This window comes from Artibeus jamaicensis, unplaced genomic scaffold (genome assembly GCF_021234435.1).
Source record: "Artibeus jamaicensis isolate MK-2021 breed Jamaican fruit bat unplaced genomic scaffold, CSHL_Jam_final scaffold_584, whole genome shotgun sequence".
NCBI lineage: Eukaryota > Metazoa > Chordata > Mammalia > Chiroptera > Phyllostomidae > Artibeus > Artibeus jamaicensis.
The window spans coordinates 8,003,542-8,027,918 of record NW_026522048.1 but is presented as its reverse complement, the minus strand read 5'-3'; the positions used below and the strand labels follow the sequence as shown (position 1 = coordinate 8,027,918).

The 24,377-nt window shown below is 38.9% G+C and overlaps 1 protein-coding gene across 2 annotated transcripts in view; it reads left to right on the top strand.

Moving 5' to 3' along the window:
• The window catches only part of TMTC2 (transmembrane O-mannosyltransferase targeting cadherins 2), a 399,954-nt gene that overhangs the window by 133,351 nt on the left and 242,226 nt on the right, over positions 1–24,377 (top strand). For both annotated transcript variants that reach the window (XM_037143435.2, XM_053658800.1), the window contains exon 2: positions 22,451–23,021. In XM_037143435.2, the coding sequence (XP_036999330.2) occupies positions 22,451–23,021 (571 nt within the window). The remainder of the gene's footprint in view (positions 1–22,450; positions 23,022–24,377) is intronic.

The following is a 24,377-nucleotide window of genomic DNA, read 5'->3' as shown; positions in this document are numbered from 1 at the left end:
GATCAGTTTGGATACTGTGCTCTTAATCTAGTCATTCCTCGTGCTTAAAATGGTGTAAACATATTTTTGTGTTTTTTTTCAAAGAGCCACTTTTTTCCATCTCATTTTATTTTTCTAAATAGGAATGTGATGATATATATGGTAATTTTCATTCACTTATATGTGCATATAAAGTGTTGATTCTTCCATGTGCCTATGGAGATGGAGTATCTTGTATATTTTCGTGAGGAAATTATTTTGACATCCTTGTTAATATACTTGGTTAAGCCTAGCAAAACGGGACACTGGTAGGCAGCATAATGGCCTCCCAAAGATATCTCCATCCTAATCCTCAGATCCTGTGAGCATGCCATCTTATATGGCAAAAAAAGGACCATACAGATGTGATAAAAATAAGGATTTTAAAATGGGAGATTATTCTGTATTATCTGGGTGGGCTCAGTGTGATCTCAAGAGTTGTTACAATGGAAAGAGGGTAACAGGAGCATAAGAGTCAGAGAGTAAGAGACGTTGGAAGCAGAGGCTGAATGATGGAAGTAATTGCTGTCTCTGAAGATGGAGAAAGGGCCCAGGACTCAGTGGCTTCTATCAAGTGGAAAAGGCAAGGACTGGACTCTGCCATAGAGCCTCCAGAAAGAACAAAATCCTGCAAGTACCTGGATTTTAGCCCAGTGAAAGCCATTTTGGACTTAAGGTCTCCAGAACTGTTAAGATAATAAATTCATGTTTTTTTTTTTTTTTGCCACTGAGAACATGGTGATTCATTACAGTAACAATAAGAAACTAATACAGACATCAATCCATGTTTGGGGTTGTAATTCACCCCTTTTTCCAATTACTGTGATTATGAAGCTTTAGTTTCTGTAATGATAAACTCAAGCCAGAGGACAGAGAAACAAAACCCGAGTCCATTCCTCCATCGTTGAGACTGGAAGGCTTGGGACTTTGTGTGGTCGGCGTTCTCTGTCTACAGGTTTACTCAAAATTTCCTACTGCTACTCTGCCATCATTTTCTACTCATCCTCCAATTCACTTGGTTTCAAATCTGTGTAATATATACATTAGTGGAAAAGGGCAAATTAAGACCATTTTAGAATAAAAGTAGAAGTCCAGTGTTCAGAAGGCTCTTTTGATGAAAACTCTTAGTACCTATTCTTTCTTTTTTTTAATTCTCACCTATGGATATGTTTTTATCGGCTTTAGAGAGAAAGGACAGAGGAAAGAGAGACGGAGAGGAAGAGGAGGGGAGAGAGAGAAGGAGAGAGAGAAACATCTATCATTTGCCTCTCCTATGCACCCTGATCACCGGGGGCCAAACCAGCAACCCCCTGGTATTCGGGACAGTGCTCCCACTGACTGAGCTACCTGGCCAAGTACCTATTCTTGAGATGTGCTTTGGAAATATGTTGCCTACCTGTCATAACAGCACCTTTTATTCTAAATGTGAGTTATACTGGAAGCTGGCTTGCCTTTGGGGTTAACCATCTATTGAGGTTTGCTGATGCAAAATAACTGCTAAGGCTGAAGTTTAGGAGATAAGGATGGACTTAAAAATTAAATGACTCAACAAATATACAGTGGTGACTTCTCAGTAGATTAAAAAAATTTAATTTTCATCAGAGTTGAATTCCGGAAGTAAAAAAACTGTAAAGGATAGTATCTGGTATTATTTTAATCATCTGTTTTAGAAGTTATTTAAAGACTGTAAGGCTTTTTGGTCAATAGAACAGTCGATAAATGCCGAGTGTTCCTTGGTGAAATCCCTTCCGTCCCAGACAGCTTTCCAGTATGTTGCACTAATTTAGCCTCATTTAGACCTTTTACTCAGTGCTGTTAGTTGCAAAAGAAATGGGGTGGGCCAAATCGAATTGACTGAACCACTGTTGTGCTTCTTTATTGTGCATTAGTCTTCTTCTGGAATAATGCAAGTTTTTTTTTTGTTTTGTTTGGGGGGGGTTGCTAAATTGTAAGTGCAGCGGGGGCAAAGACCTCCCCGTTACGCAGGTGTCATGATTGGAGTCACTGTGGAGGTGCAGAAGGACTGATTCTTCCCAATTCCGCTCTTTCCTCACCGTGATCTTGGATTTTTCTTCATTAAAAAGATGGGAAAACCATTTGTGACATCACATGAGGCAAATATTAATATATTGAAAACTAGACAATTCAATGCATACAGTAAGAGTTGGTGGTTATTACATAAACTTCCCCTGTATTCTTCTCACCTCCTGTAGCCACTGGGGGATCCAGATAGAATAACAGGTTAAGACAGGCTGGTGCAACCAGCATTGACTTTATTGTGGTGACAACATCAGTGTTCTGATGTCATCACCCCCATGACAACCTCGGTTTTCTTGTTCTGATGTTGCATTAATCTAATATCTTGTCCTGCCCTCGAAATTACTAATGCACCATAATCAGTGTAAAACCAGTGTTAGCCCCGGAGTAGTTGTGTGTGAGCATAATGCAGATAATGAAACTCTTGTTGTCTGTGAAAGTTAGGCCTTTGGTCGAGTGCACTTCCTACCATGGCGATCGTTTTCAGCATGTGGAGCCCATTAGGCAGTGTTGGAGCTGGATTCACAGTTTAATGTGCTAACACTGCATCTGTTTCTACCCTGATGATAACACCTGGATCAGTTTAGAACTTATGTAGAAGTTTAAGATGTGGTGTAGTTAATTTCTAAAACAACCGTTGATCTTTATATGTGTGAACCCCATGGTCTTTCACATTCCAGATGAATTCACTGCCATTTGAACATGCTAATACCTGTGTGCGCTTTCAGAATGGGAAATAAAAAACATGTGTCTACTCTTCTAGGAGCTTTATTTTCACTTAAATTCTGAGGGGTGACAATGATAAGATTATTATTTTTCTTTCTTTTGGGGATGGATAGGGAGATATCTTTATGTTGTGACCTTTGCCAAATGTTCGTCTAAAATGAATAGTTGATGGGTGGAACAAAGAAATACAGCAGCGCCTTCCTGCTTTGTCAAAACCCATGCATACACACAGTCTAAGCCATTTATGATGCCATGAGTAAGTCATTGATTCCTCCTGGGAGCCCTGAAATGGACAGGCATTAAAATGAAAGAAAGGCGGTTCTGTTACCGAGACTGCATGCCTTATCTTTGTGGCTGGCAAAAAGCAGAGTGCCAGTTCACTGGAGCTTTGAAAAATGACTTTTTCCAGTGACCTACTTACCTTTTAAAGACAGCAGAGTTTAGAGTTCCTTTTTTAAGTGGTAAATGCCCTTGGAGAGTTGTAGTACAGTAATATTCCCATTAGAAAGATTGAACTCTCCAGGATGCCTTCAGAAAAGAAACCATTAGGAGACAAGACTGATTTAGCTTTTGGGGAGGCCTATTTTGTTATCCTCCCCAAGGCAACTTTTAATGTTAGTTTTTCAATGTGAAAATCCATCTCTCTGAGTGGAGTGACCACGATAGAGTGCACGCCATTGCTTTTTTCACAAGGTGATCACATCTCTGACTTTGACCTCTTCTAGATTACATTCCAGGCATCACAAATTATAGCCTAATTACTGCCCACATGCATAGGGTTGGCTTATATGGAGACTGTAAAGAGGACATTTTTAAACGTAACGTTGACTTTTTTGTATTAGCAAAGATACAGGAGGTGTAATATACAGTGTCATGCTTTTAAGACCTTGCCATCTTTGAGAACATAATGCTGCGCGTGTGTGTGTGTGTGTGGAATTACACATGCATGACATAAGCCTTTTTCTACTTTGTCCAAGAAAAAAATAGTCTTTGGATAGCTGAATGTATTAGTCTGCAAATCCAATTACAGTTGTTTTGTTAGAATTGATTATTTTTGGTCAAAAGGAAATACAAGCGCAGCTTCCTAGGTAGTATGCAACTGCTGTCCTTCCAATGAAGCTGCTTCTCAAAATATCCTAATTAGGCTGTGCACTGTGACATAAGTCCTGTGACTCTTCTTCTTTCTGTTATGCTTTTTGATCCCCTCACTTAACCTTGCTGTTACACATCCTCCCAGATGAGTTAGACTGCTGTGAACATCATTCTTGAGCTGTTAGGTTGGTTAACGGGCTTAATTCATGATTATTGCAGGCACAATTTCACATTGGTGTGGTGAGGGAGAGAGGAACAGAGGTCCTGGAAAACATGCTAGGAGAAATGATAAATGACACCATAACCGAATGCGAGCTCTGGTGGTATTGACTGACATTTCAGAAGAAAAAGGGCTCTTTTACGGAGTCTAGGAAGACAAGAGAGGCAGTTCAATGACTGTAGTAACAGTCATTTGTTAAGCACCTACTATGTGTGCTTATCTTATTTAGTTATCTTGTTTTGTCTCTACTCGGAACAGCAGTTTGTAGAGAGAAAACTAAATCATACAGCTAGTAAGTTCAAGAGGAGGAACTTCAGTCCTGACTTGGCTAATTCTAAAGTGTGTGAGTATGTGTGTTTCACACTCTGTAGATTTTAGGAGTTGCTTTGGATAAAGGATGAATGTACAGTTTTTCTCCCTACAGATTAGAGTGAAATGTTCCATCTGTAATGCTCAGATTCCTTTGATTGAATACCATCTTCCATCTTTCAACGTAGGTCCTGCTTGTTCATTTCATGCTTTGTGAATTTATTTAATTAGCGTGCTTGCTTGTATTTTGAAAAATTCTCTTATTGGCAATGACTGGAGTGACAGACATTGTGTAATAAAGACAGTGATGGTCAAGACTGAATAAGAATTATCTGTGATCTGATACAGAGAGATCTTCACTCTAAGGGAGGCGACTTAGCAGTCATGGGAATGGAGTGCTGGAGAAGATGCTCTTCTATCCACCCGTTTTAAGTTTAATAATTTGGGGGTCAGCAAAAGGGTAAAATACACCATGCTTAAGATGGTTAAAAAGACATGTTGGTGCTTTGGATTTTGTTCATCATGTGAGATCTAAACAAGCGGATAGTTTTCACTTAACATTCAGCAAATGTATTTTGAGTGCCTATGGTGTGATTTCTTCAAAGGGCTGCAGCGCTTCCTGAAGTTTAATTTGTTTCTTGATTATTAAAGTTTGGTCAGTGAATGACATCCGTATTAGAAAGTATTATTAGAATGCCGTTACATTTTAATGGTGGGATTAATTTCTCTTCCTCTCCATATTCCTGGATGGAATATCTCTTGCCTTCCATGACACATCAGAGTGTTGCTGGTGCTTTGTGGACCAAATGTTTGGGTACTTTGTAGAGGCTCATCTGTGTTAGTTTTAAATTAAGAATGTTTTCCCCCTTTCCTATCTGTTTTTCATCAGGGCTCATATATTCCAGTGTCCAAAAAGACTCTCTGATTTAGCCGTGAGACTGATTTTATTGCAGGGATGTCTGTGTCTCCTGTCATCACGGCAGCCCTGGTGAAACTTCCCATGTTGTGTGTGTGTGTTGCTGCAATATGTTCAAAGTCTGATCTTTCTCAGATGTATTTGTGCGTGTAACTATTTTATAGTTGAAAAGGGATGCGAGCAGCGGAATTTCTTCCAGAATATGTTTTCTATTATATTTTGTAATATGAAATTATAGGTTAGTTTTTGGCTTTCATAAAGCTGCCTTTTTCACCCATCATTGGAAGACAACTAACACCTTCCTTTGACTCAGGTTTTCCAAGACTCCTTGGTGTTAAAAGAAGACTTTCTTTTTGAAATGCAGAAATTAAAAGAATATGGTATAAAAGCATTTTTATAGCTTTATTGAGTCTTGAGGGCAGATATATGGATTCCAGACAAAATGCAATAATAGACTAAGATTTTACTTTCAAATCGTCTTACAAACACTTCTCATTGGAGATTTATTGTACATGTGAAGGAACAGAGTGGCTTTGAAGGTTAAGTGGAATAGGTTGGAAAACAGTGTTCAAGGTCTTTCTTTGCCTCTTGAAAGTCTGTGCTCTTCTTTAATTTAACCCCTCCAGCTTCAGTTTCATATTTTATAGTGGTATTAGAAGGATAAAATGAGATCACGTGTGTGTGCGCTGTACCTTCGTCAATCTCAGTGTAAATATGAAGTAGCATTAGTGTTTTATTACAAGTGTTTATTTAGTGTTAATGCTGGTAGAGAATGTAGGTACATCCTGGCAGCAGGAAGAATAAGATTCTTCTTAAAGCTCTTTTAATATTCACAAAGCAGTTCAACCGCTATCATCAAAAACAGACATAGTATTGGAGAATTCGGCTTTTGTGTGAAATTCAGTCTCTCTCAAATTCTGAAGGATACGCAGGATGGTGTATGTTATTATATACGATGGTCTCTATGGCCTATTTGTGTGTTAGGGCTGCTAGAACAAAACACCACAGACTAGGTGGCTTAAACAACAGCAATTAATTTTCTCAAAGTCCTAGAGAGTCAAATGTCCATATCAAGGTGTAGCCTCACTTGGTTTCCCCTGGGGCCTTTTCTTGGCTTGGCGATGACTACCTTTTTGCTACCTTTTTCCTTACATGGTCTCTTTTTGGAGCACACACCCTCGTGTCTCTATGTCTAGATTTCTTCTTCTCATAGGAACTGAGATTTGGATTTCCATGTGGGCGGCTCTGATGTTCAGTGCTGTGATTGTCTCAGGCAGGAGGACTCTTAGCTTCTCACGTCCACATCTGCTCACATCCGCTTACTCACAGGGTGGTGACAAGGGTTCAAGATCATCGTGCACACGAGCACATTTTGTAATATGTAAAAGCATGATACAAATGCAAGATGGTATTATAACATGAATACCTGAGAAGGATTCATTGGCAACATGTGGAAAATTTTATGTAGAAAAGACAAAAGATCATTGCAAACATTTGGCTTAAAGAAGCTTCTTGGCTCTTCTCTTTGGCTGAAAGGATAGAGAAAGCATGGATAAAGAAAGGTGACTTGGTTAAGACCTAATTCAGAGAAGACAGGAGTTAGGCTAACAGATAAGCCAAACATCTGGCTCATGCAACATAAATGTCTTCCTACACCCCACACCTGTTTGCTTAGAGCATGTCAGTGTCTTGTTTGAAAAATATTTCCCCTAACTTCATGGTCTGGCAGTGCTCGCTCAGGCTAAGGACCCGTACTGGGTTCATAAGCAGTGGTCATAGCCAGAAAGCACTTCTCCTATTTCCCGTAAGTGGGGATTATGACCCCTCCTCAAGGATGTGATTTTTTACAATGAGGTAATGCTTGTGTAGATGGGAAAACTCCCATGTCCTGTACTGTATCAGTTCTGGAACTTACGTAGCACATTTATGCAAGATGGCAAGCATGTCAGCTAGAGAAGTATATTCTCAGCTTGCCATGCCTACTTATTTAGAATTCATTTGAGTAATCAAATTCTTAATCACAGAGATTGCGTCCTTTTTCGTTCTGTAAAAGTGCATAGAACAAGACCTTTTACAAAATACTGGTTGTTCTTAGAATCTTCGTGGTTACCCTTGTATTTCTCACTTGGAATCTGGTGTCTGATAGAGCCCATTCGTTTTTGAAAGCTTTGAACTTCATAAAAATGCTATAATCTGTTATGTATTTGATCTCTTAAAAAACAAACATTTGTAATTATCTTAAAGTAGAAAAATTATAAGGACCCAGTCATGCTTTAGAATGTATCGGTAATGTTCAAGACCCATTATAAGCGAAATGGTGCGATACGCAAAGACAAAAAAAATAAATCACCTTATTATAGACCTATGAATTTATGAAAACCTAGGAAATTGACTGAAATTCATGAATGGCATAGAGTAGTTAAGTAACTCATATTCTTGACTTAACTTTTGGGAGTGAAAAATATTCATAGTACCCTTTCTAGTGGTTTCTGATTCAAGTTTGGAGAATTAGAAATAAAGATATTTTCATTAGTGTTTAAGTTGGGGCTCTGATTCAATTTAGTACAGTGGGAGGGAGGTATATTTGGATAATCAAATTTTTTATTTATGTTAGGATGACATGAAATGGGTATAGTGGACAAATTATATAGAAAATGCTAATATTGTAGTTTATTATACAAATTGCAAGGCAATGAAAATTATTTTCACTTGTTAAGAAGCTGCTATTAAGGTAGAGAATTCCTTTAATCAGTGAAATTAAATGCTTGGAGTATGGTTTTTCAAGTAATCTCATGTTAGTTTTTGCTTTAATCCTGCAAAGTACTTTTTATATAAATACTTTTAAAAACATATTTTGGTAACTGAATTTTTAGTTTTAAAAATCAGCTTTCAGATGAATGGATTATTAATTAGTTTTCAAGGCCAGAGGTTTTTTTTCTTGGCTGTTTCTTGTAGAATTTCTGAAAATAGTATCAGTCGTTTATTTGAGGAATGAAAGAGACTTAGACTTCTCCTTCTCATTTTTTCCCAGTAAGAGAAGATAGTGTCTGGTGAACTCTAGATTCCAGATGGGGAAAGAGCTCCCTCACCGAGGAGAGCTCTGAAAGAGTGTGCCTTTCTGGAGCTGTTGCTCTGGAGTTTAGTTTAGTGGAAGCAGGGGCCACGTTTAATTAGAAATGTCTCAGAAAAACTCCTGAAGGGTCAGAGGATAGGTCTAAGAATATTCCTTTAGTTACTTACTTGTGGGCTCTGACCCTTGGATGTCTGGCAACAGGGTCTTGGTTACTTCCTGTGGCCTCTTTTCATTCAGCATCTATAATAAGGCAACAACTAAAGAAAATTAAGTGTCATTTGTTTAGGAGGTCATCATCATCTTTGCCACCAAAGGCTTCACAATCTAGTAGGAGGTGATCAAGATAGAAACAAGCAAGTTTAGTGAAGTGTTACAGGTATAATGATAGATTCTTTCCAGAGCCCAGCATCCTCCATTACCCCTGGGAACTGGAAACCCAGCACCTCCTCCCAACAGTCCAGTGACCTGTAGGGCTGGGATTTACTGGCCCTACCCTCTTAAGTTCCTAGGAATCTGAAATACATTGCTTATTTCGGAACTAAGACAAAGTCTAGGTGTTAAGTATTTCTCTCATTCCCCTACCACTCAGCCAAGTATTTTTGTATTAACTGGAGCTGTCTAAATATAATGGCTTATCCCTAAAGAGGGACTCTAATGAAGGGATTATAGGTTAAGTGGCAGATGAGTGCCAAAGACATTTGGTTAAGCCAATTAACATGATGACTTTTCACTGTTAATTATCATCGGGTGAGCAGAGGTGAGTACCCAGAGCGAGTGAACTACTTTTAGGGGAACATGATAATTCCCTATAAACTTAAAATAATCTAAAAATTTTCTAAAAGGTGAGTGCAGCCTATCAGTACCAATTATTTCTAATTAGAATTTGGTTTATCGAATATGCATTGAGTGCCTACTGTGTGCTAGGCTCCCAAAGATAAGTGTGTTTCTACTTTTTAGGAATTAACTGTGCATTGGGAAGATAAAGTAAGTTTTAACAAGACAATAGCCAAATCCATCCTGAAGACAATGGGAAGATTAATGGCCATCCGAATTCCTCTCCATCCCATTCCAAATTTCTCTGCAACTCACTACAACAGTATATGACCGTAAATGTCAATGATTCCTGCTGCTTCATCCCTCAAACTTCACTCTAGCCAAACTAACCTGTTTTCAGACTTACCACCTTCTCTTGTGCTGTGTGGTCTTTGGAAATACTATCAGCTTAGCAACATCTCCACATCTCCCTGACTCCTGCATTGAACCCCTTTCATGTGGGTAGACATACTTTCCTCCAGGAAGTTTTTGACCCTCTTCAGAGTCAAAGCTTGGGAGTCTATTCTGTGTTTTCCCATAGCCATCAGGGTTTCAGGTTAGGACAGTATTCATCATACTATGGTGAAATTACCTGGACATTACTTGCCTCTTTTGCTCTGCTGACTGTTTCTCAAGTCATTTCCAATTGATTATTGTTGGGTAATCTATTTTGCTCACCATTCTATCTGCAGTGCCCTTCACAGTGCCCGCCCCAGTACTGAGTGGATGAATGAATGAGTGAGTAAGTGATTTTCTTATGGTGGACTCAGTTTTTGTTGGAAAAAGATTTTCCATAAGGGATGGAGAAGGCAATATTAAAATCACTTGGGCCCCATTTTCAAAGCGGACATTACCTCTTTCTCCTGAAATGTATTCCACATACCTTCCCGTTTGAGATACCTGATAATTGTAGTAAGAAGTCAGTGTTATTAATAGGAGTGTGTCAATGTAAAAATCAAGAATATTTGTTGTAACTGGGAAGACTCTGGGGAGATTATGTCTTCACAAATGAGCATTGGGATTGAAGCATGTTTGGACAGGTGTAACTGATTGAAGCATAGCAATTCAGGCAGAGGAAGGAGGTAATGGTTTGAGTGAAGGTCTGTAGGCTGGGAAGTTCGTCTGACATTAGGATGCATGTGGAGACGAAATGGGAAATTGGCATAGAAATCATAGTGGGGATGGTGATGAATACTGGACTGTGAGAGGTGTCTATTATGTTAGGAAATAGGCCATGATTAGGGATTTTTGTAGAGCCTAGTGGTGGAATTAGAGTTATATTTGAGGACGCTTCTCTGCCCACAGTATGTAATGGATCAAAGATAGAATGCAATTAGGCAGGGATAACTGTGCAGTTCAATTTAGCAAATATTTATTATGTGCCTTATATATGTTGGGCACCAGAAGAAAACAAGGCATAATCCCTCAGACAATTCAAGCAAGCATGCAAAGCAGTACAGGTGCAAAGTCACAGAAGTCCGAAAGATGGTTGTAGCAAAGTGAAGTTAGATGCAGATTCAAGGGAAACTTCTGAGTTTCTCTGAGGTCTTGAATAGCTTTAAAATATCTGAACTGGTTTAAAAATAGGTATAGACCCGGCTGGTTTGGCTCAGTGGATTGAGCGCCGGCCTGTGAACCAAAAAGTTACAGGTCCATTTTCCCAGTTAGGGAACATGCCTGTGCTGTGAGCCAGGTTCCCAGTAGGGGGCACATGAGAGGCAACCACACATTGAGGTTTCTCTTCCTCTCTCCCTTCCTTCTCCTCTCTAAAAATAAATAAATAAAATTAAAAAAAATAAAAATAGGTATAGAAGCAAAGAGAGAAGGTATCCATATGTACAACCTTGATGTCAGTGATGGAGAAATGGTACTTAATGAGGGGCTTGTATGAAAAGGTAGATGTTTTGTGAGGAAAATTGTTTGATTCAGACTTACTAAACTTAAGATACTGAAAGGGCAAATAACAATTACTTGATAATTATTATAGAGTACTGTATTATTTAGCGCTCAAAATGTTGGTTGTGATGTCAGAATAACAATTCAGACTAGCTTATGTGAAGGTCATTTATTGGCTTATAGAATGAGTGTTAGCTCCAGGCATGACAGGATCCATTGCACTGATCTGGGTTCTTTTGTTTTGGCTGCATTCTCAGTACAGGTTCTGTCTTCAGGGAATCTTCTAGTAGCCCTAGGATTTTATTCATTTTCAAAAGATGTCCTTTCCCAGTAGATGATTGGGGTTTTCTTGACTCTGATTGGCTTGGGTGGCTGCTAAGTCAGTTGTGTCAAGGAATGAGGATGGGGAACATAGAACACTAACCTGCCAAATTATTTGCTGACCTTTCATCAGGAGGTCAGGGCCTATCCACCTGGATTGAGAATGGATGTAGACTGTTCTCAAAAAGAAAACAGGAGATTGTTAACTAGAAGAAGATGTCCAAAAACAATAACAAATTAGAAACAAAACCCAGCAAGTTTCTATTACAAATTTAGAAGGCTATGTAAACGTCAAATATTTTAAGTTAACATTTCCTCATTTGATCTTTAACACAAGTGTTTGTGAGGGGGATTATTACTATTATTATTATCCACCAACCATAGGTGAGGAAGATGAGCTTAACTGGCCAAACATAGCAAACATAGTAGACGAGCCAGGATTCCATTACTTTTTTCCAGTCAGGTGTAGGTACCACCTGGGCCAGTAGAAGTATAGGCTAAACAACAGGCTTGAGGTATAGATGGAGAAGGCATCTCCTGAGTGCAGATGTTGGAGATGACCACAGAGGTGGATGGAGAGTGTAGGGAGAACGAAGGTTGGGGTGAGAATGAAGGTCCAGGTGAGAACTAGGAGAGAGACATCCACATTTGGGAAAAGAGTATGAAGGGGTTGCTGGCCATGGAGGGTGGGAAAGGAAGAGGTAGTCCAAAGATAGAGGGATGAAAAAAGTTATGTGTGAAAGACCAAAAGTAAAGCTTCACACGTGTCTATTACCTTGTTCTGAGAGTGTCACTGAAGCTTACAGGAATTTTAAATGAAATACTTAACGACCGTGACCCGTAGATTCTGAAGCCTATGAATGATAGATGAGCTCTGTATTTCCATTCATGGCTAGCATCAGTCGTTTGGTGTTGATGGTAATAATAATTATAACATCAGCTAACGTGTGTTATATGTATTATATTGCACATATCCATTATATTACATATAACAATGTACTTTTTGCTTATTGACTCATTTACTCCTCACAGTGATTCTATTAGGCAAGTGCAGTTATTGTCTTTATTTTACAAATAAGAAAATAGGTACAGAGAGGTGAAGGAACTCTGTCCACTGCCTCAGACCTTGAACTTTATTTAGTCCACTTGGCTTCCGAATCGGTTTTTTAAATGAGTGTGCCATTTGATGTTTGAAGAATGTAAGTGTCATTCCTGCTGAAGGTGCCGATGGTCCTCAGTTATGTGGGTGCTTGTGACTGAAGAGGTCAGTGGGCAGAACAAATAGCACCAAGAGCAGCACAGACAGGGACAGCTGGAATGGCCGTGTCATATCACTCATCACTTAGGTGTTGGCCTAAGGCAGCAAACAGAAAGAGCCACAAATGAACAGAACGGAAAGTGGGTTAAGAACTCCTTCAAGACCTGAGAGGCTGGACCTTTGCCCTTCAGAAGACTGTCTCTCAGTCGTGTGTTCTCTGCAGATTTCTGCCTACAGTTGCTTCTTTACATCTGCTGCTCCGATTTTCTTCACTCTTCTCACTGTGGACTATTTCCTCATTTCTTAGTGCCTTTCTAAATTTCAGTACCAGTTCACAGAAGTAACCTCAAATGATATCAGCGTGAAGTTTTGTTTTGAATTAAGGTTTTTCATTAGCTGAGAAGAGGTTTTACTATTTCCATTCTGAACGCATGTAAGAAAACACAAATGGATGAAGATCTATTATACTCATTGTTGAACGATTACCTTTACTTCTAATTTTGCTGGCAGATTATTCAGGTTCTATTAAAAAGCACGTTTAGTCAGTATCTTTCTTAAAATGATGTGAGGGATGCGTAATGTATCCCTTATCACTGACTTGCATGCGTGACATGACTTATATACTAAAGCCAGTGCAATTTAGTCTTGTTTCATGTACTTTTGCCATAATACTCATCAGTTAAGGAAAAACCTTTCTAAGTAGATAACACCTGTCAGAGAATTTTATCATTCTAAAGTTTCTCCTTGTATAGTGCTTTTTACTCACGGGTAAGATATTCTGTCTCTCTTCCATTTTTGTTTTATTAATGCTGTTTGCCATTTAAATTTTTTTCTACAGTGTAAATTTAGGGCTATACCTCATCAAAGTATTTTCTCGCAATGAAATTATGAGATTGATTAATGTGGTCCTTTTTTCTTGAAACTCTTGTGAGAGTTAGACATGTAGTGTATCTTGTTGGGTGCTTCATATTACTAGACTTATTGCTATAAATATAAGAAATACTGGCAGGCTTGACCAGATTTTTAAAGGTATTTTTTTTCTTAAAATATCTTTACAGAGTTGGTTACAGTGATGAAGTGATAGCATGTAGCAAACCCCGTTTGGAGAATATGGTTCTTCCTCTTATATGGATCTGTCAGTCAAAGGGTGTAGTACTGTCCTGAACAAAATTTGCTCTCTAGCTCTCCTTACTGCATTAGCAAAGCCTGAATTCAGAATGTTGTGCTGCTGAGCTTTCCACTGCCCTGACACGACAGTATGAGTGTTTCTGCATTGATATTAGAGAAATTAACGTCAGTATCGAGGTGTATGTTTAGTAGAGGCCAGTTGGGTTTTCATTCTGAATTGCTTGAAATCAGCCCTCTCAGACAACACTGTTTGGCAGTTTTTTATATTTCTTTTAAATTTTAATTATAACCCATTGAGTCTTAAGCAATTACTTCTGAGTTAGACTCTTGATGAATGTCATAGCAGGGTGTTTTAATTTAATGAATCCAGAATAACATCTGTTTCTAATATTTTAAAAGCTAGTTTATATGGAAATTTATTTAATACAGTCAATACATGGAGACTTTTAAAAATCAAAATCAAAATGGAAAATCAGACCGCTGTGATACAGCAGGTTTTCTATGAACAAAGGATTTCACATGTGACAAGGTTCAGCTGCCCACTGGCTAACACCCAAAATATCACAGTTGATACAAGATAGGAGATGTCAGAAGATTGGTGTTGTGAGAGATCCCCTTGGTCTCTTCCCTGGAAATTTCAACAATTCGAACAGCTATAACTCAACAAAGGATTCCCTGTACAACATAGAGGCACTCTTGAGACATTCATTCACTGAGGCATCTAAAGGGGGGCAAGTGAAAATGAACATGGGAGGTGAGAAGGTAGGAGGGCCGAGATAAGCCACAGATGCAGTCCTGCAGCTGGGACCTCACAGAGGGGCTCAGCCCAGAGAGGAGAGGGATCAGGTTGTGGCTGGAACTCCCCTCAGCTGGAAGAAGCAGAGGGATTCGTTGGGCACTCCTGCAAGAGTGAACAGCATGTCCTGTGGCTGAGCTTAGAGACTTTGACGAGGACACAGCACTGGGGAGCTGCAGAGGTTGTCGGGTGGTTGGCATTCCAGACAGAGAAACATAGCCACTGAGCCCTGCCAACCCATAGCCTCCCAAGAGCTTGCATCCCTTTGCTCGTGGTGTCAGGCTGCAGACCACATTATCTACAAACCTGAGAACTGGTACTCAAAAATCACTATTTTCCCTAAGCAAAGTATATAATTTGTGACTGGTCTCTAGTTGGGGTACAAGGGGCACCCCACAGAGGTCTGAGCTCACCATTACTAGGAGGGCAAAATAAAGAAGGCATCCACATTTTACCATCCAAACCCACCCCTGCACATTGTGGTTACACGGACGACAGCCAGAGACACCACAGTGGTCAGTGTTGGGTTTTCACAGAGCTTAAAACACCTGTGAGTCAATGCCACCTACTGGGAAGTAATAGAAAGATGTCCTCTTAATTATCTTGATAGAGAAGTGCCACTCATACACAGATGCCTAGACAGAGAAGGAACTCATCAAATACTGTGAATAACCAAGGTACGAGGCAGCTCAGAAAAAAAAATGAAAAATCACCAGAAAGCAAACTTAAACACATGGAAATATGTGATATAAATGAAAAAGAATTCAAGGTTGAAGTTTTGAAAGTACTTAAGGAGATGCAAGAAAATACAGGCAGGCAATTTAATGCACTGAGAAAACAAATTAATGAACAAAATGAGTACTGTACCAGAGAGATTGAATATTTAGAACCAAACAGAAATTCTGGAAATGAAGAACTCAGCGAAAGATGTCGAGAATGAACTAGTGATCACAGGAAATAGATCAGACCAGATGGAGGAAAGAATTAATGATATGAGAGGTAGAGACCTAGAAATGTTGCAGAGGGAAGAAGAGAGAGACTTGAACATTAAAAAAAAATGAAAGAACTCTATGAGAACTATCTGACTCTATCAGAAAAAGCATATGAAAATAATAAGCATGCCACATGAAGAAGAGAGGGAGAAGGGAACAGAAAGCCTATTCAAACAAATAATCAATAACTTTCCAAATGTATGGAAAGAACTAGATCCTCAAGTCTAAGAAGCCAAAACAACACCTAGGTACTGCAATTCAAATAGGTCTTCTTCAAGGCACATTGTATTAAAAACTGTCAACAATTAATGCCAAAGAATTCTCAAGGCAGCCAGGGAAGAAAGTAACCTATAAAGGAAAGCCCATTAGGTTATCATTGACTTCCCAGCCAAAGCTCTGTTAGCCAGAAGAAAGTGGAACCAAATATTCAAACTACTGAAAGAGAGAAATTACCAGCCAAGAATAGTATCTCTAGCAAAATTACCTTTTAAATATGAAAGAGAAATAAAGACCTTTCCAGTAATACAGAAGATGGAGGAATTTATCACCAGAAGAACTCTATTGCAGGAAATACTCAAAAGAGTTATTCTACCTGAAACAAAGAACAGAAGGTCACAAAACTGTGAATACAATCACCAACACACCTACTGTATAAAGACAGATAATTTGTGGCAACAAAAACATTAAAAGAGAGGGCAGAAAGGTCTGAATTTGCAAAGGAGGATGGAGATCAGATACATTCAAATGAAAAAGGACTACTGTACATATGAAACTTTCTTTTTCATAAACCTAATACCAGCCACACACGCAAAAACCAGAATTGAGATGCATAGCTTAAAAAAGAGGAAAGAAGTATAGAATACCACCAAACAAAAACAACAGACTGAAACAAAAGAAAAGAACTAATAGAGGCACAGAGTTACCAGAAAACACAAGATAAAATGGCTATAGGAAATCCTCATATGTCATAATTACCCTAGACTTCAATAGAATTCAGCAATAGAGAGGCACGGAGTAGCAGATTGGATCAAAAAACAAAACCCAACAATATGCTGCCTTTAGGAAACACATCTAAGCTGCAAAGACAAAGTTAGACTCAAAGTGATGGGGTGTAAAATGATTCTTCAAGCAAACAACATCCACAGAAAAGCAGGTATAGCCATACTTATGTCTCACAAAATAGATTTCAAGATAACGCATGTAACAAGGTACAAAGATGGACATTTTATAATTATAAAGGGGACCCTACATCAAGAAGACAGAACACTTCATACATTTGCACTGAAATACACAAAGCAACTACTAACAGAACTAAAGGGAGAAATTGACAGAAACAATGTCATAGTTAGGGACTTTAATACTCCATTGACAGTTCTGAATAGATCATCCAAACAGAAAATCGATAGGGAAATATTGTCTTTAAATTACACATTAGACCAGATGGACATACTAGACATTCACAGAACCTCTCTTCCCAGAACATCATATTGTATATTCTCCAATGTACATGGAATATTCTCAAGGATAGACCACATGTTGGGTCACAGAACTAGCCTTAACAAATTCAAGAATATTGAATTTATACCAAGCTTATTCTCTGACCACAAATGCTTTGAAATTAGAAATCAATAGCAAAAAGGAAATAAGGAAACCCACAAATATGTGGAGATTAAACAAAATACTACTAAAACTACTAAGTCAAAGAAGAAATAAAAAATAAGATCAAAAGATATTTAGAGAAAAATGAGAATGGCAATACAACATATCGGAACTTCCAGGATGCAGCAAAAGCAGTAGAAAGAGGGAACTTTATATTGTTAGAAACTTATCTCAAGAAACAAGAAGTTTCAAATAAACAACCTAACATTATACTTTTAAGAACTATGAGAAGAAGAACAAAAGCAACCCAAAGTCAGCAGAAGAAAGGAAATAACAAAAATTAGAGCAGAATGTAATGAAATAAAGGACAAAAAAAGTATAGAAAAATTAATACAACAAAGAGTTTGTTCTTTGAAAAATTAATAAAATTGACAACCTCTGGCTAGACTCCTGGCTAGACTCACTAAAGAAAAAAAGAGCAAAGACTCATATTAACAAAATCAGAAATGGAAGGGAAATTACTACAGACATCACAGATATACAAGGACTTATACTAGAATACCATGAAAGCCTTCATGGCATCAACTTCAATAACGTAGAAGAAATGGGTAATTTTGTAGAAATATGTAACCTTCCTAGAGTGAATCATGAAGAATTGGAAAATCTAAACAGACCGATAAACAGTGATGAAATTGAAACAACTATTAAAAACCTTAAAAGTCTTGGACCAGATGGCTTCAGTAGTGAATAGTACCAAGCATTTAAGGTTTTATACCAATTTTTCTCAAACTCTTCCAAAAAATTGAAGACAAGGCAGTACTTCCTAACTTATTTTATGAGGCTAACATAATCCTGATACCAAAACCTGGGAAGGACAACATAAAAAAAGAAAACTATAAACCAATATCACCGATGAATACAGATTCCAAAGTCCTAAACAAAGGAAATCAAATTCTACTGTTTTCTAAACACTAGGAAGTCAAGTAAAAATATATTAAAAAAATCATACAGCATGATCAAGTGTTGTTTATTCCAGGGACACAATATGGTTCAAAAAATGAAAATCAACCAACATAATATATTACATTAACAAAACAAAGAATATAAGTCATATAAATATTATCAATAGATGCAGAGAAAGCATTTGATATGATATAACATCCAGTTATGATTAACATACACAATAAAATGGTTATTTAAAAAAAGTACCTCAATATCATAAAGGCCACATATGACAAATTCTCAGCCAATAGTCTATCTACTCAGTGGTGAAAAGTGGAAAGGTTTTACTCTAAAGTCAGGAAGAAGACAAGGATGCCCACTCTCACCACTCTTATTTAACATAGGAATGGAAGTCCTAGCCAGAGCAATCAGGCGAGAGAAAGAAATAAAAGGTATCCACACTGGGAAGGGAGAAGTAAAAGTGTTACATTTTTACAGATGACATATAGAAATCCCTAAAGACTGTATATAGAAATCCCTAAAGACTCTGCCAATATACTATTAGAAACAAATACAGTTAAGGTGCAGGATATAAAATTAATGTATAAAAGTTTACTGCTTTTCTGTATACTATCAATGAAACTTCAGAAAAATAAATTAAAAAAACAGTTTCTTCTGCAATTGCAACAAAAAAATAAAATACCTAGGAATAAGCTTAACAAAGGATGTGAAGGACCTACATACTGAAAACCATAAAGCATTATTAGGAGACATTTTAAAAGACATAATTAAATAGAAAGATATTCTGTGTTCATGGATTGGAAGAATCAACATCATTAAAGTGGACATATTACCCAAAGCAATACACAGATTTAATGCAGTCCCCATCAAAACCCCAATGTTATTTTTAAAAAACTAGAACAAAACATCATCAAATTTGTCTGGAACCATAAAAGACCCCAAATGGCCAACACGACCCTGAGAAAAAACAATGAAACTGGAGGTGTCATACTACCTGACTTCCAATTCTACTACAGAGCTACAATAATCAAAACAACATGGTACTGGCAGAAAAAAAATAGGCACATAGAGAAGTGGAATTGGGAGCCTAGAAATAAAACCACATATATATGTGCAAATAATTTTTGGCCAAGAAGCCAAAAACACACAATAAAGAACAGAAAGCGTCTTCAATACATGGTGCTGAAAACCACATGCAAAAGAATGAAACTAGATTACAGTTTGTCCCCATGTACAAAAGTTAATACAAAATGAATCAAAGACTGAAATGTAAGATCTGAAACAATTAATTATACAGAGGAGGACATAGATAGTAAACTTATGGACCTTGGTCAAGGAGAACATTTTATGAACTTGACCCTGAAGGCAAGGGAAGTAAAGGCAAAAGTAAATGAATGGACTATATCAAATGGAAAAGCTTCTGTACAGCAAAAGAAACAACAAAACAAAATAGCTGGGGGCTGATAGACCCCCAGCTATTGCATTTGTGCTCCAGAAAGGAGGTTTTGGTGGAGGGAGGGGAAGTCTGCTAAGCTTTTTTCTTTTTTAAGGACACTTTCTGGAAGTAGGGCATAGAACTCAGCTTATGTTCTACTGGCCAAAAGTTAGTCATGTGACTCATTAGCAGCAAGGGAAGATAGGAAATGAAACCTTTTCTCTAGATGACCATAAACTCAGTTAAAAACAGAAGGTCTATGAGTATGGGAAATAGATATCGGAGAACAACTAACTAACTGTCTCTGCCACATTAAGTATTTTTTAAGACATGATTTTCACAGACCTTCTGCCTTTTTATTGAGCATCTAAAAAAATCAACTAGTTCTCGTAAGTAGGTAGAAAAAGAGTAGTATGGTGTTTCAAACAGAGTAGACAGTTATCAATGATGTGATTGGTCCATTTTAATGCCAACCCTGAGGTGCACCCAATTTTAGAGGCTGGGGGGGGGGTCAGGCAGACTTTAATGAGGGACTTACGTAAACTATACCCCAGTCTTTGTGGAACAATCACAGCAGCTGCTGACAAGACAGAGGTCATGTGTACTGCATCTCCAAACTCTCATGTATCTGCAAAGCAGTGTTCTCTGCTCCTCTACATAAATGATGCAATGAATGATTACAAGTGTTTGTTTGAAGATGAAACTATTATTATCGCAGACATTGAAGCTCAGAGGGGTTAATTGGGAAGCTGTTTAGAGAAGCAGTTGAAAACCAGCATGATTCAGTCAATGATCCCAAATGAGACACTAATGCTGCTATTTCATTCTCTTTGTCACCGAGGAGAGGTTTTTAAAAAAATCTGTTTGAATCTCTGTTCCATGTTCTCCCCTCCCCTCCCCTCCCCTCCCCTCCCTCCCTCCCCTCCCCTCCCCTCCCCTCCCCTCCCCTCCCCTCCCCTCCCCTCCCCTCCCCTCCCCTCCCTCCCCTCCCCTCCCCTCCCCTCCCCTCCCCTCCCCTCCCCTCCCCTCCCCTCCCCTCCCCTCCCCTCCCCTCCCCTCCCCTCCCCCTTTATTCCTTCCTTCCTTCCTTCCTTTCTTTTTTTCTTTTTTTTTTTTTTTAATACACTCAGTAAATTACAGAGCTGGGACTCAGGAATGTTTCTCATCAATCCAGGGCCTTTGCAACATGATTTTCGCTAACATTCATGTGGAACTTTCTTTAATCACAGTTCCTCACAGTGGAGGGCAGAACTGGTAGAGATGCTAGAGGTAAAGGTCATCAGGGTGGCCATCTACCATATGTTCTTCAGCTACACCCGAGCTGCCCCCACTTAAAAAGCCCTAACGTCAGATTAGGCAACAGTAGCTTCCTTAACTATCTCATTCCCGCTTTCTTCTGACTCATGTGCCTCCTTCTGTGTTCTGTAAGTACAGAGATAGGTGCACCACAGGTAAAAAAGACTCAGAATGCCACACTGTTCTCTGGCAGGTATAATGCTGTAGAGCAGGAACTCTTCAAACCGCGTCACTTACATGCTGCCTTCAACAGTTGTACCTTACCCACACAGTACTATTGATTCCTTTACGCTGACTCTATTTTTTAACAGCTTCAGCCTGAGCAAATATCTATGAAATCCATCTTTGATACAATTTTTGTTTCAAATATCGGTTAAAGCAAACATAGCCATTAAAAGTTTCATGAGGCTTGTCCGTGTATTTTCTTGCACACTCCCAGTGGTGCACGGATCACAGTTTGAGAAGCCCATCTTAGTGGAAAGAGCATGAGTCATGAAACTCAACCCTGCTGTTTGTGATTTGTGTGACTTTGGAATTGTTATTAATTTAACTTTATCAATCATAATTTGCTCATTTGAGAGATGTAGATAATAATATCTACCTCATTAGATATTCTAAGAATTAACTGAGAATATATAGCCAAGGAGACAGCAGGGTCCTTGGCAGATAGCAAATGCTCATACAAGGTGATTCCTCCTTGAGGTGTGGAAATCCTCAGAAGTAGGAGACAATGAAGTGCCATCATTGTGGCACTTGGTATAGATGACCCTGAATCCTGTGAGAAAGCTCAGAAAGGGTACAGGCTGGAGCTGACTGGAATACAGGAAGAAGGGAAATTTTTGGGTTGATGTAGAGCCATTCTTACTCATCTCTCCATCTCTATTGGTCCTTGATACTCGAAGTGTGTGGTCTGCTGACCAGCAGCATCAGCTTTACTTGGGGATTTGTTAGAAATGTGGAACCTTGGGCTCTTTCCCAGATCTGCTGAATCACAGCCTGCCTGTTAATTAGATTCCCAGATGATGTGTATGTTTGAGAAGCATTGCTCTGGGTACAAATATTCTATTTAAAGTTTATTTCTAGTAGGAGGCTAGTTCTTGCTGTAAGTATATCCCTGCATCAGTATCACTTGGGGTTGTGCTTTAAAAAAATGCATATTCTCAGGCCTCACATCAACCAGGGGCCTAGAATCTACATTTTTAGTCAGTATACCATGTGATTTTTAGGACAGTTGTTTAGCAACCTCTGCATTTAACCAATAATTTGATGATTACCTCTGCATTTATTCTTCAAACATGTTTGCATTCAAACAAGGAAGAAAGCTTTTGAGGAAAAGAACTACAATCCTAATTGTGGTGTTAGTAAGCATTAAAGGGAAGGATCTCAATTCAATCTGTATGTAAAGTTCATTTGCATTAATTGTGCATCTCTGAAATCTTGGCCTAAATTCTCATGATGACAGAGCTAAGGAGGAAGGCAACATCTTAGCAATGTCACATACTTGCTTTTTTTTCCTTTCTGTATTTTTCATTTGATTTTTTTTTTAACATTGTGTTTTTTAGCCGTGCTATCAAGACTAATCAGGACCTACTCCCAGAAACGCCATGGACGCACATTTTCTACAATGATTTTTGGGGGACTCTTCTCACCCACAGTGGCAGCCACAAGTCCTACCGGCCACTCTGCACGCTTTCTTTTCGCCTGAACCATGCCGTTGGAGGGCTGGATCCTTGGAGTTACCATCTTGTCAATGTCCTGCTGCACGCGGCAGTCACTGGTCTCTTCACGAGCTTCTCCAAGATACTCCTTGGGGACGGATACTGGACCTTTATGGCGGGCTTGATGTTCGCTTCTCACCCCATTCACACGGAGGCAGTGGCAGGAATCGTGGGGCGGGCCGATGTCGGGGCCAGTCTCTTCTTTCTCCTCTCCTTGCTCTGCTACATTAAACACTGTTCTACAAGAGGCTACTCGGCCAGGACTTGGGGCTGGTTCCTGGGGACAGGACTGTGTGCAGGATGCAGCATGTTGTGGAAGGAACAAGGAGTGACTGTTCTTGCGGTCTCAGCAGTTTACGATGTCTTCGTCTTTCACAGGCTAAAGATGAAACAGATCCTACCTGCCATTTACAAAGTAAGTGATTGTTGGTACTCCAGTATTGGGTTTCTGAGTGACCTCCTCGCTTGGTCCTGTTTTACCATTTAAAAGGCAAATTTATTCCTCTTCAAAGAGAATTTCATATAAGTTATGTTTTGATCTTCAGTAAGTGGAAGTGTTCTTTCTGACCTTTCTCTATTAGCCTGAGTTACAGTCCCTGATTTTTTTTTTTCATGGGTTCCTTCACCTACTTTTTATGATTTCAAATGGGGTTTAGAAGAATAGTTTTGCCTTGTAAAGATTATGCATCTGTAATTTATTTTTATTCATTCTGTGTTTCTGCTCCAATTCTCTGTAATCCTATACATTGTCTGTACATTGTAATGTGTATTGGTAAAAATATAGCAGCTGATAACAGATGCTGGTCTGTGGAGGGGAAATCCTTTGCCATTTGTTAATACTACCTTTGCTGAGTAGACTAGGGAAAACGACCCTTCTGTAGTGCACTGGGGGCTCAGATTCTTGAACAATGAATCATATTTTCCTTTTTCTTTTTGTACTATCTAAGAATAGGGGAGTTGAAAGACAAAGTGGTTATTATAAATTTTGTCCCGAGGCCAATTAAGACCTTTGCCTCAGGGCTTAATACTGGTTCTTCTGAATTCCCTCAGTGGTTTCAAATGCAGTGTTGTCCGAAGGTCACAGAAGCACATTAGCACCCCACAGACTTACAGGGAACCGAACAGTTTTCTGCTAGATTGTTTAATAGGAAGAATTGGGTGGACTGCACCTTTTTTGGTTCCAGGGACCAGTTTTGTGGAAGACAGTTTTTCCACAGACTGGGGAGTGGGGAATGATTTCAGGATGATTCAAGGGCATTACATTCAAGCTCACCTCCTGCTGTGGGGCCCGGTCCTAACTGGCTCAGACCAGTACCACTCCTTGGTGGGAGGTTGGGGACCCCTGGACTAGGGCATCTTGAGAAACTGCCTTCTTCCTATTTCCCCATCCTTCCTAACTCACAGTAAATTCCCTTGCTTTGACTTTAAGTACACAGACTGACCTTGGCCATGGTTTCCAACCTCAGCCATGTTTTAGGCCAGCTCCCCCTTTTTTTTAGACATGTAAGCAAGGAATAATACTTTTGGATAATTGCCCTGAAAAAGCTATCAGGTTTTCTAGTTTTGACTAACTCACCCCACAAGCTCCCATTCCTAATTTTACTTAAAACCAAATTGGGAAGAAATGAAAATAAATTTAAAAATGGAAGGAAATAGAAACAGACACATTATTTTTTTTAAGTGACTTTTTTTTCCACTTGGTAGGCAGAGTAATTAGTGCTCTGCTTCTCTGCAGGGATGCATAACCTTTTCAGTTAGAACTCAAGTATCA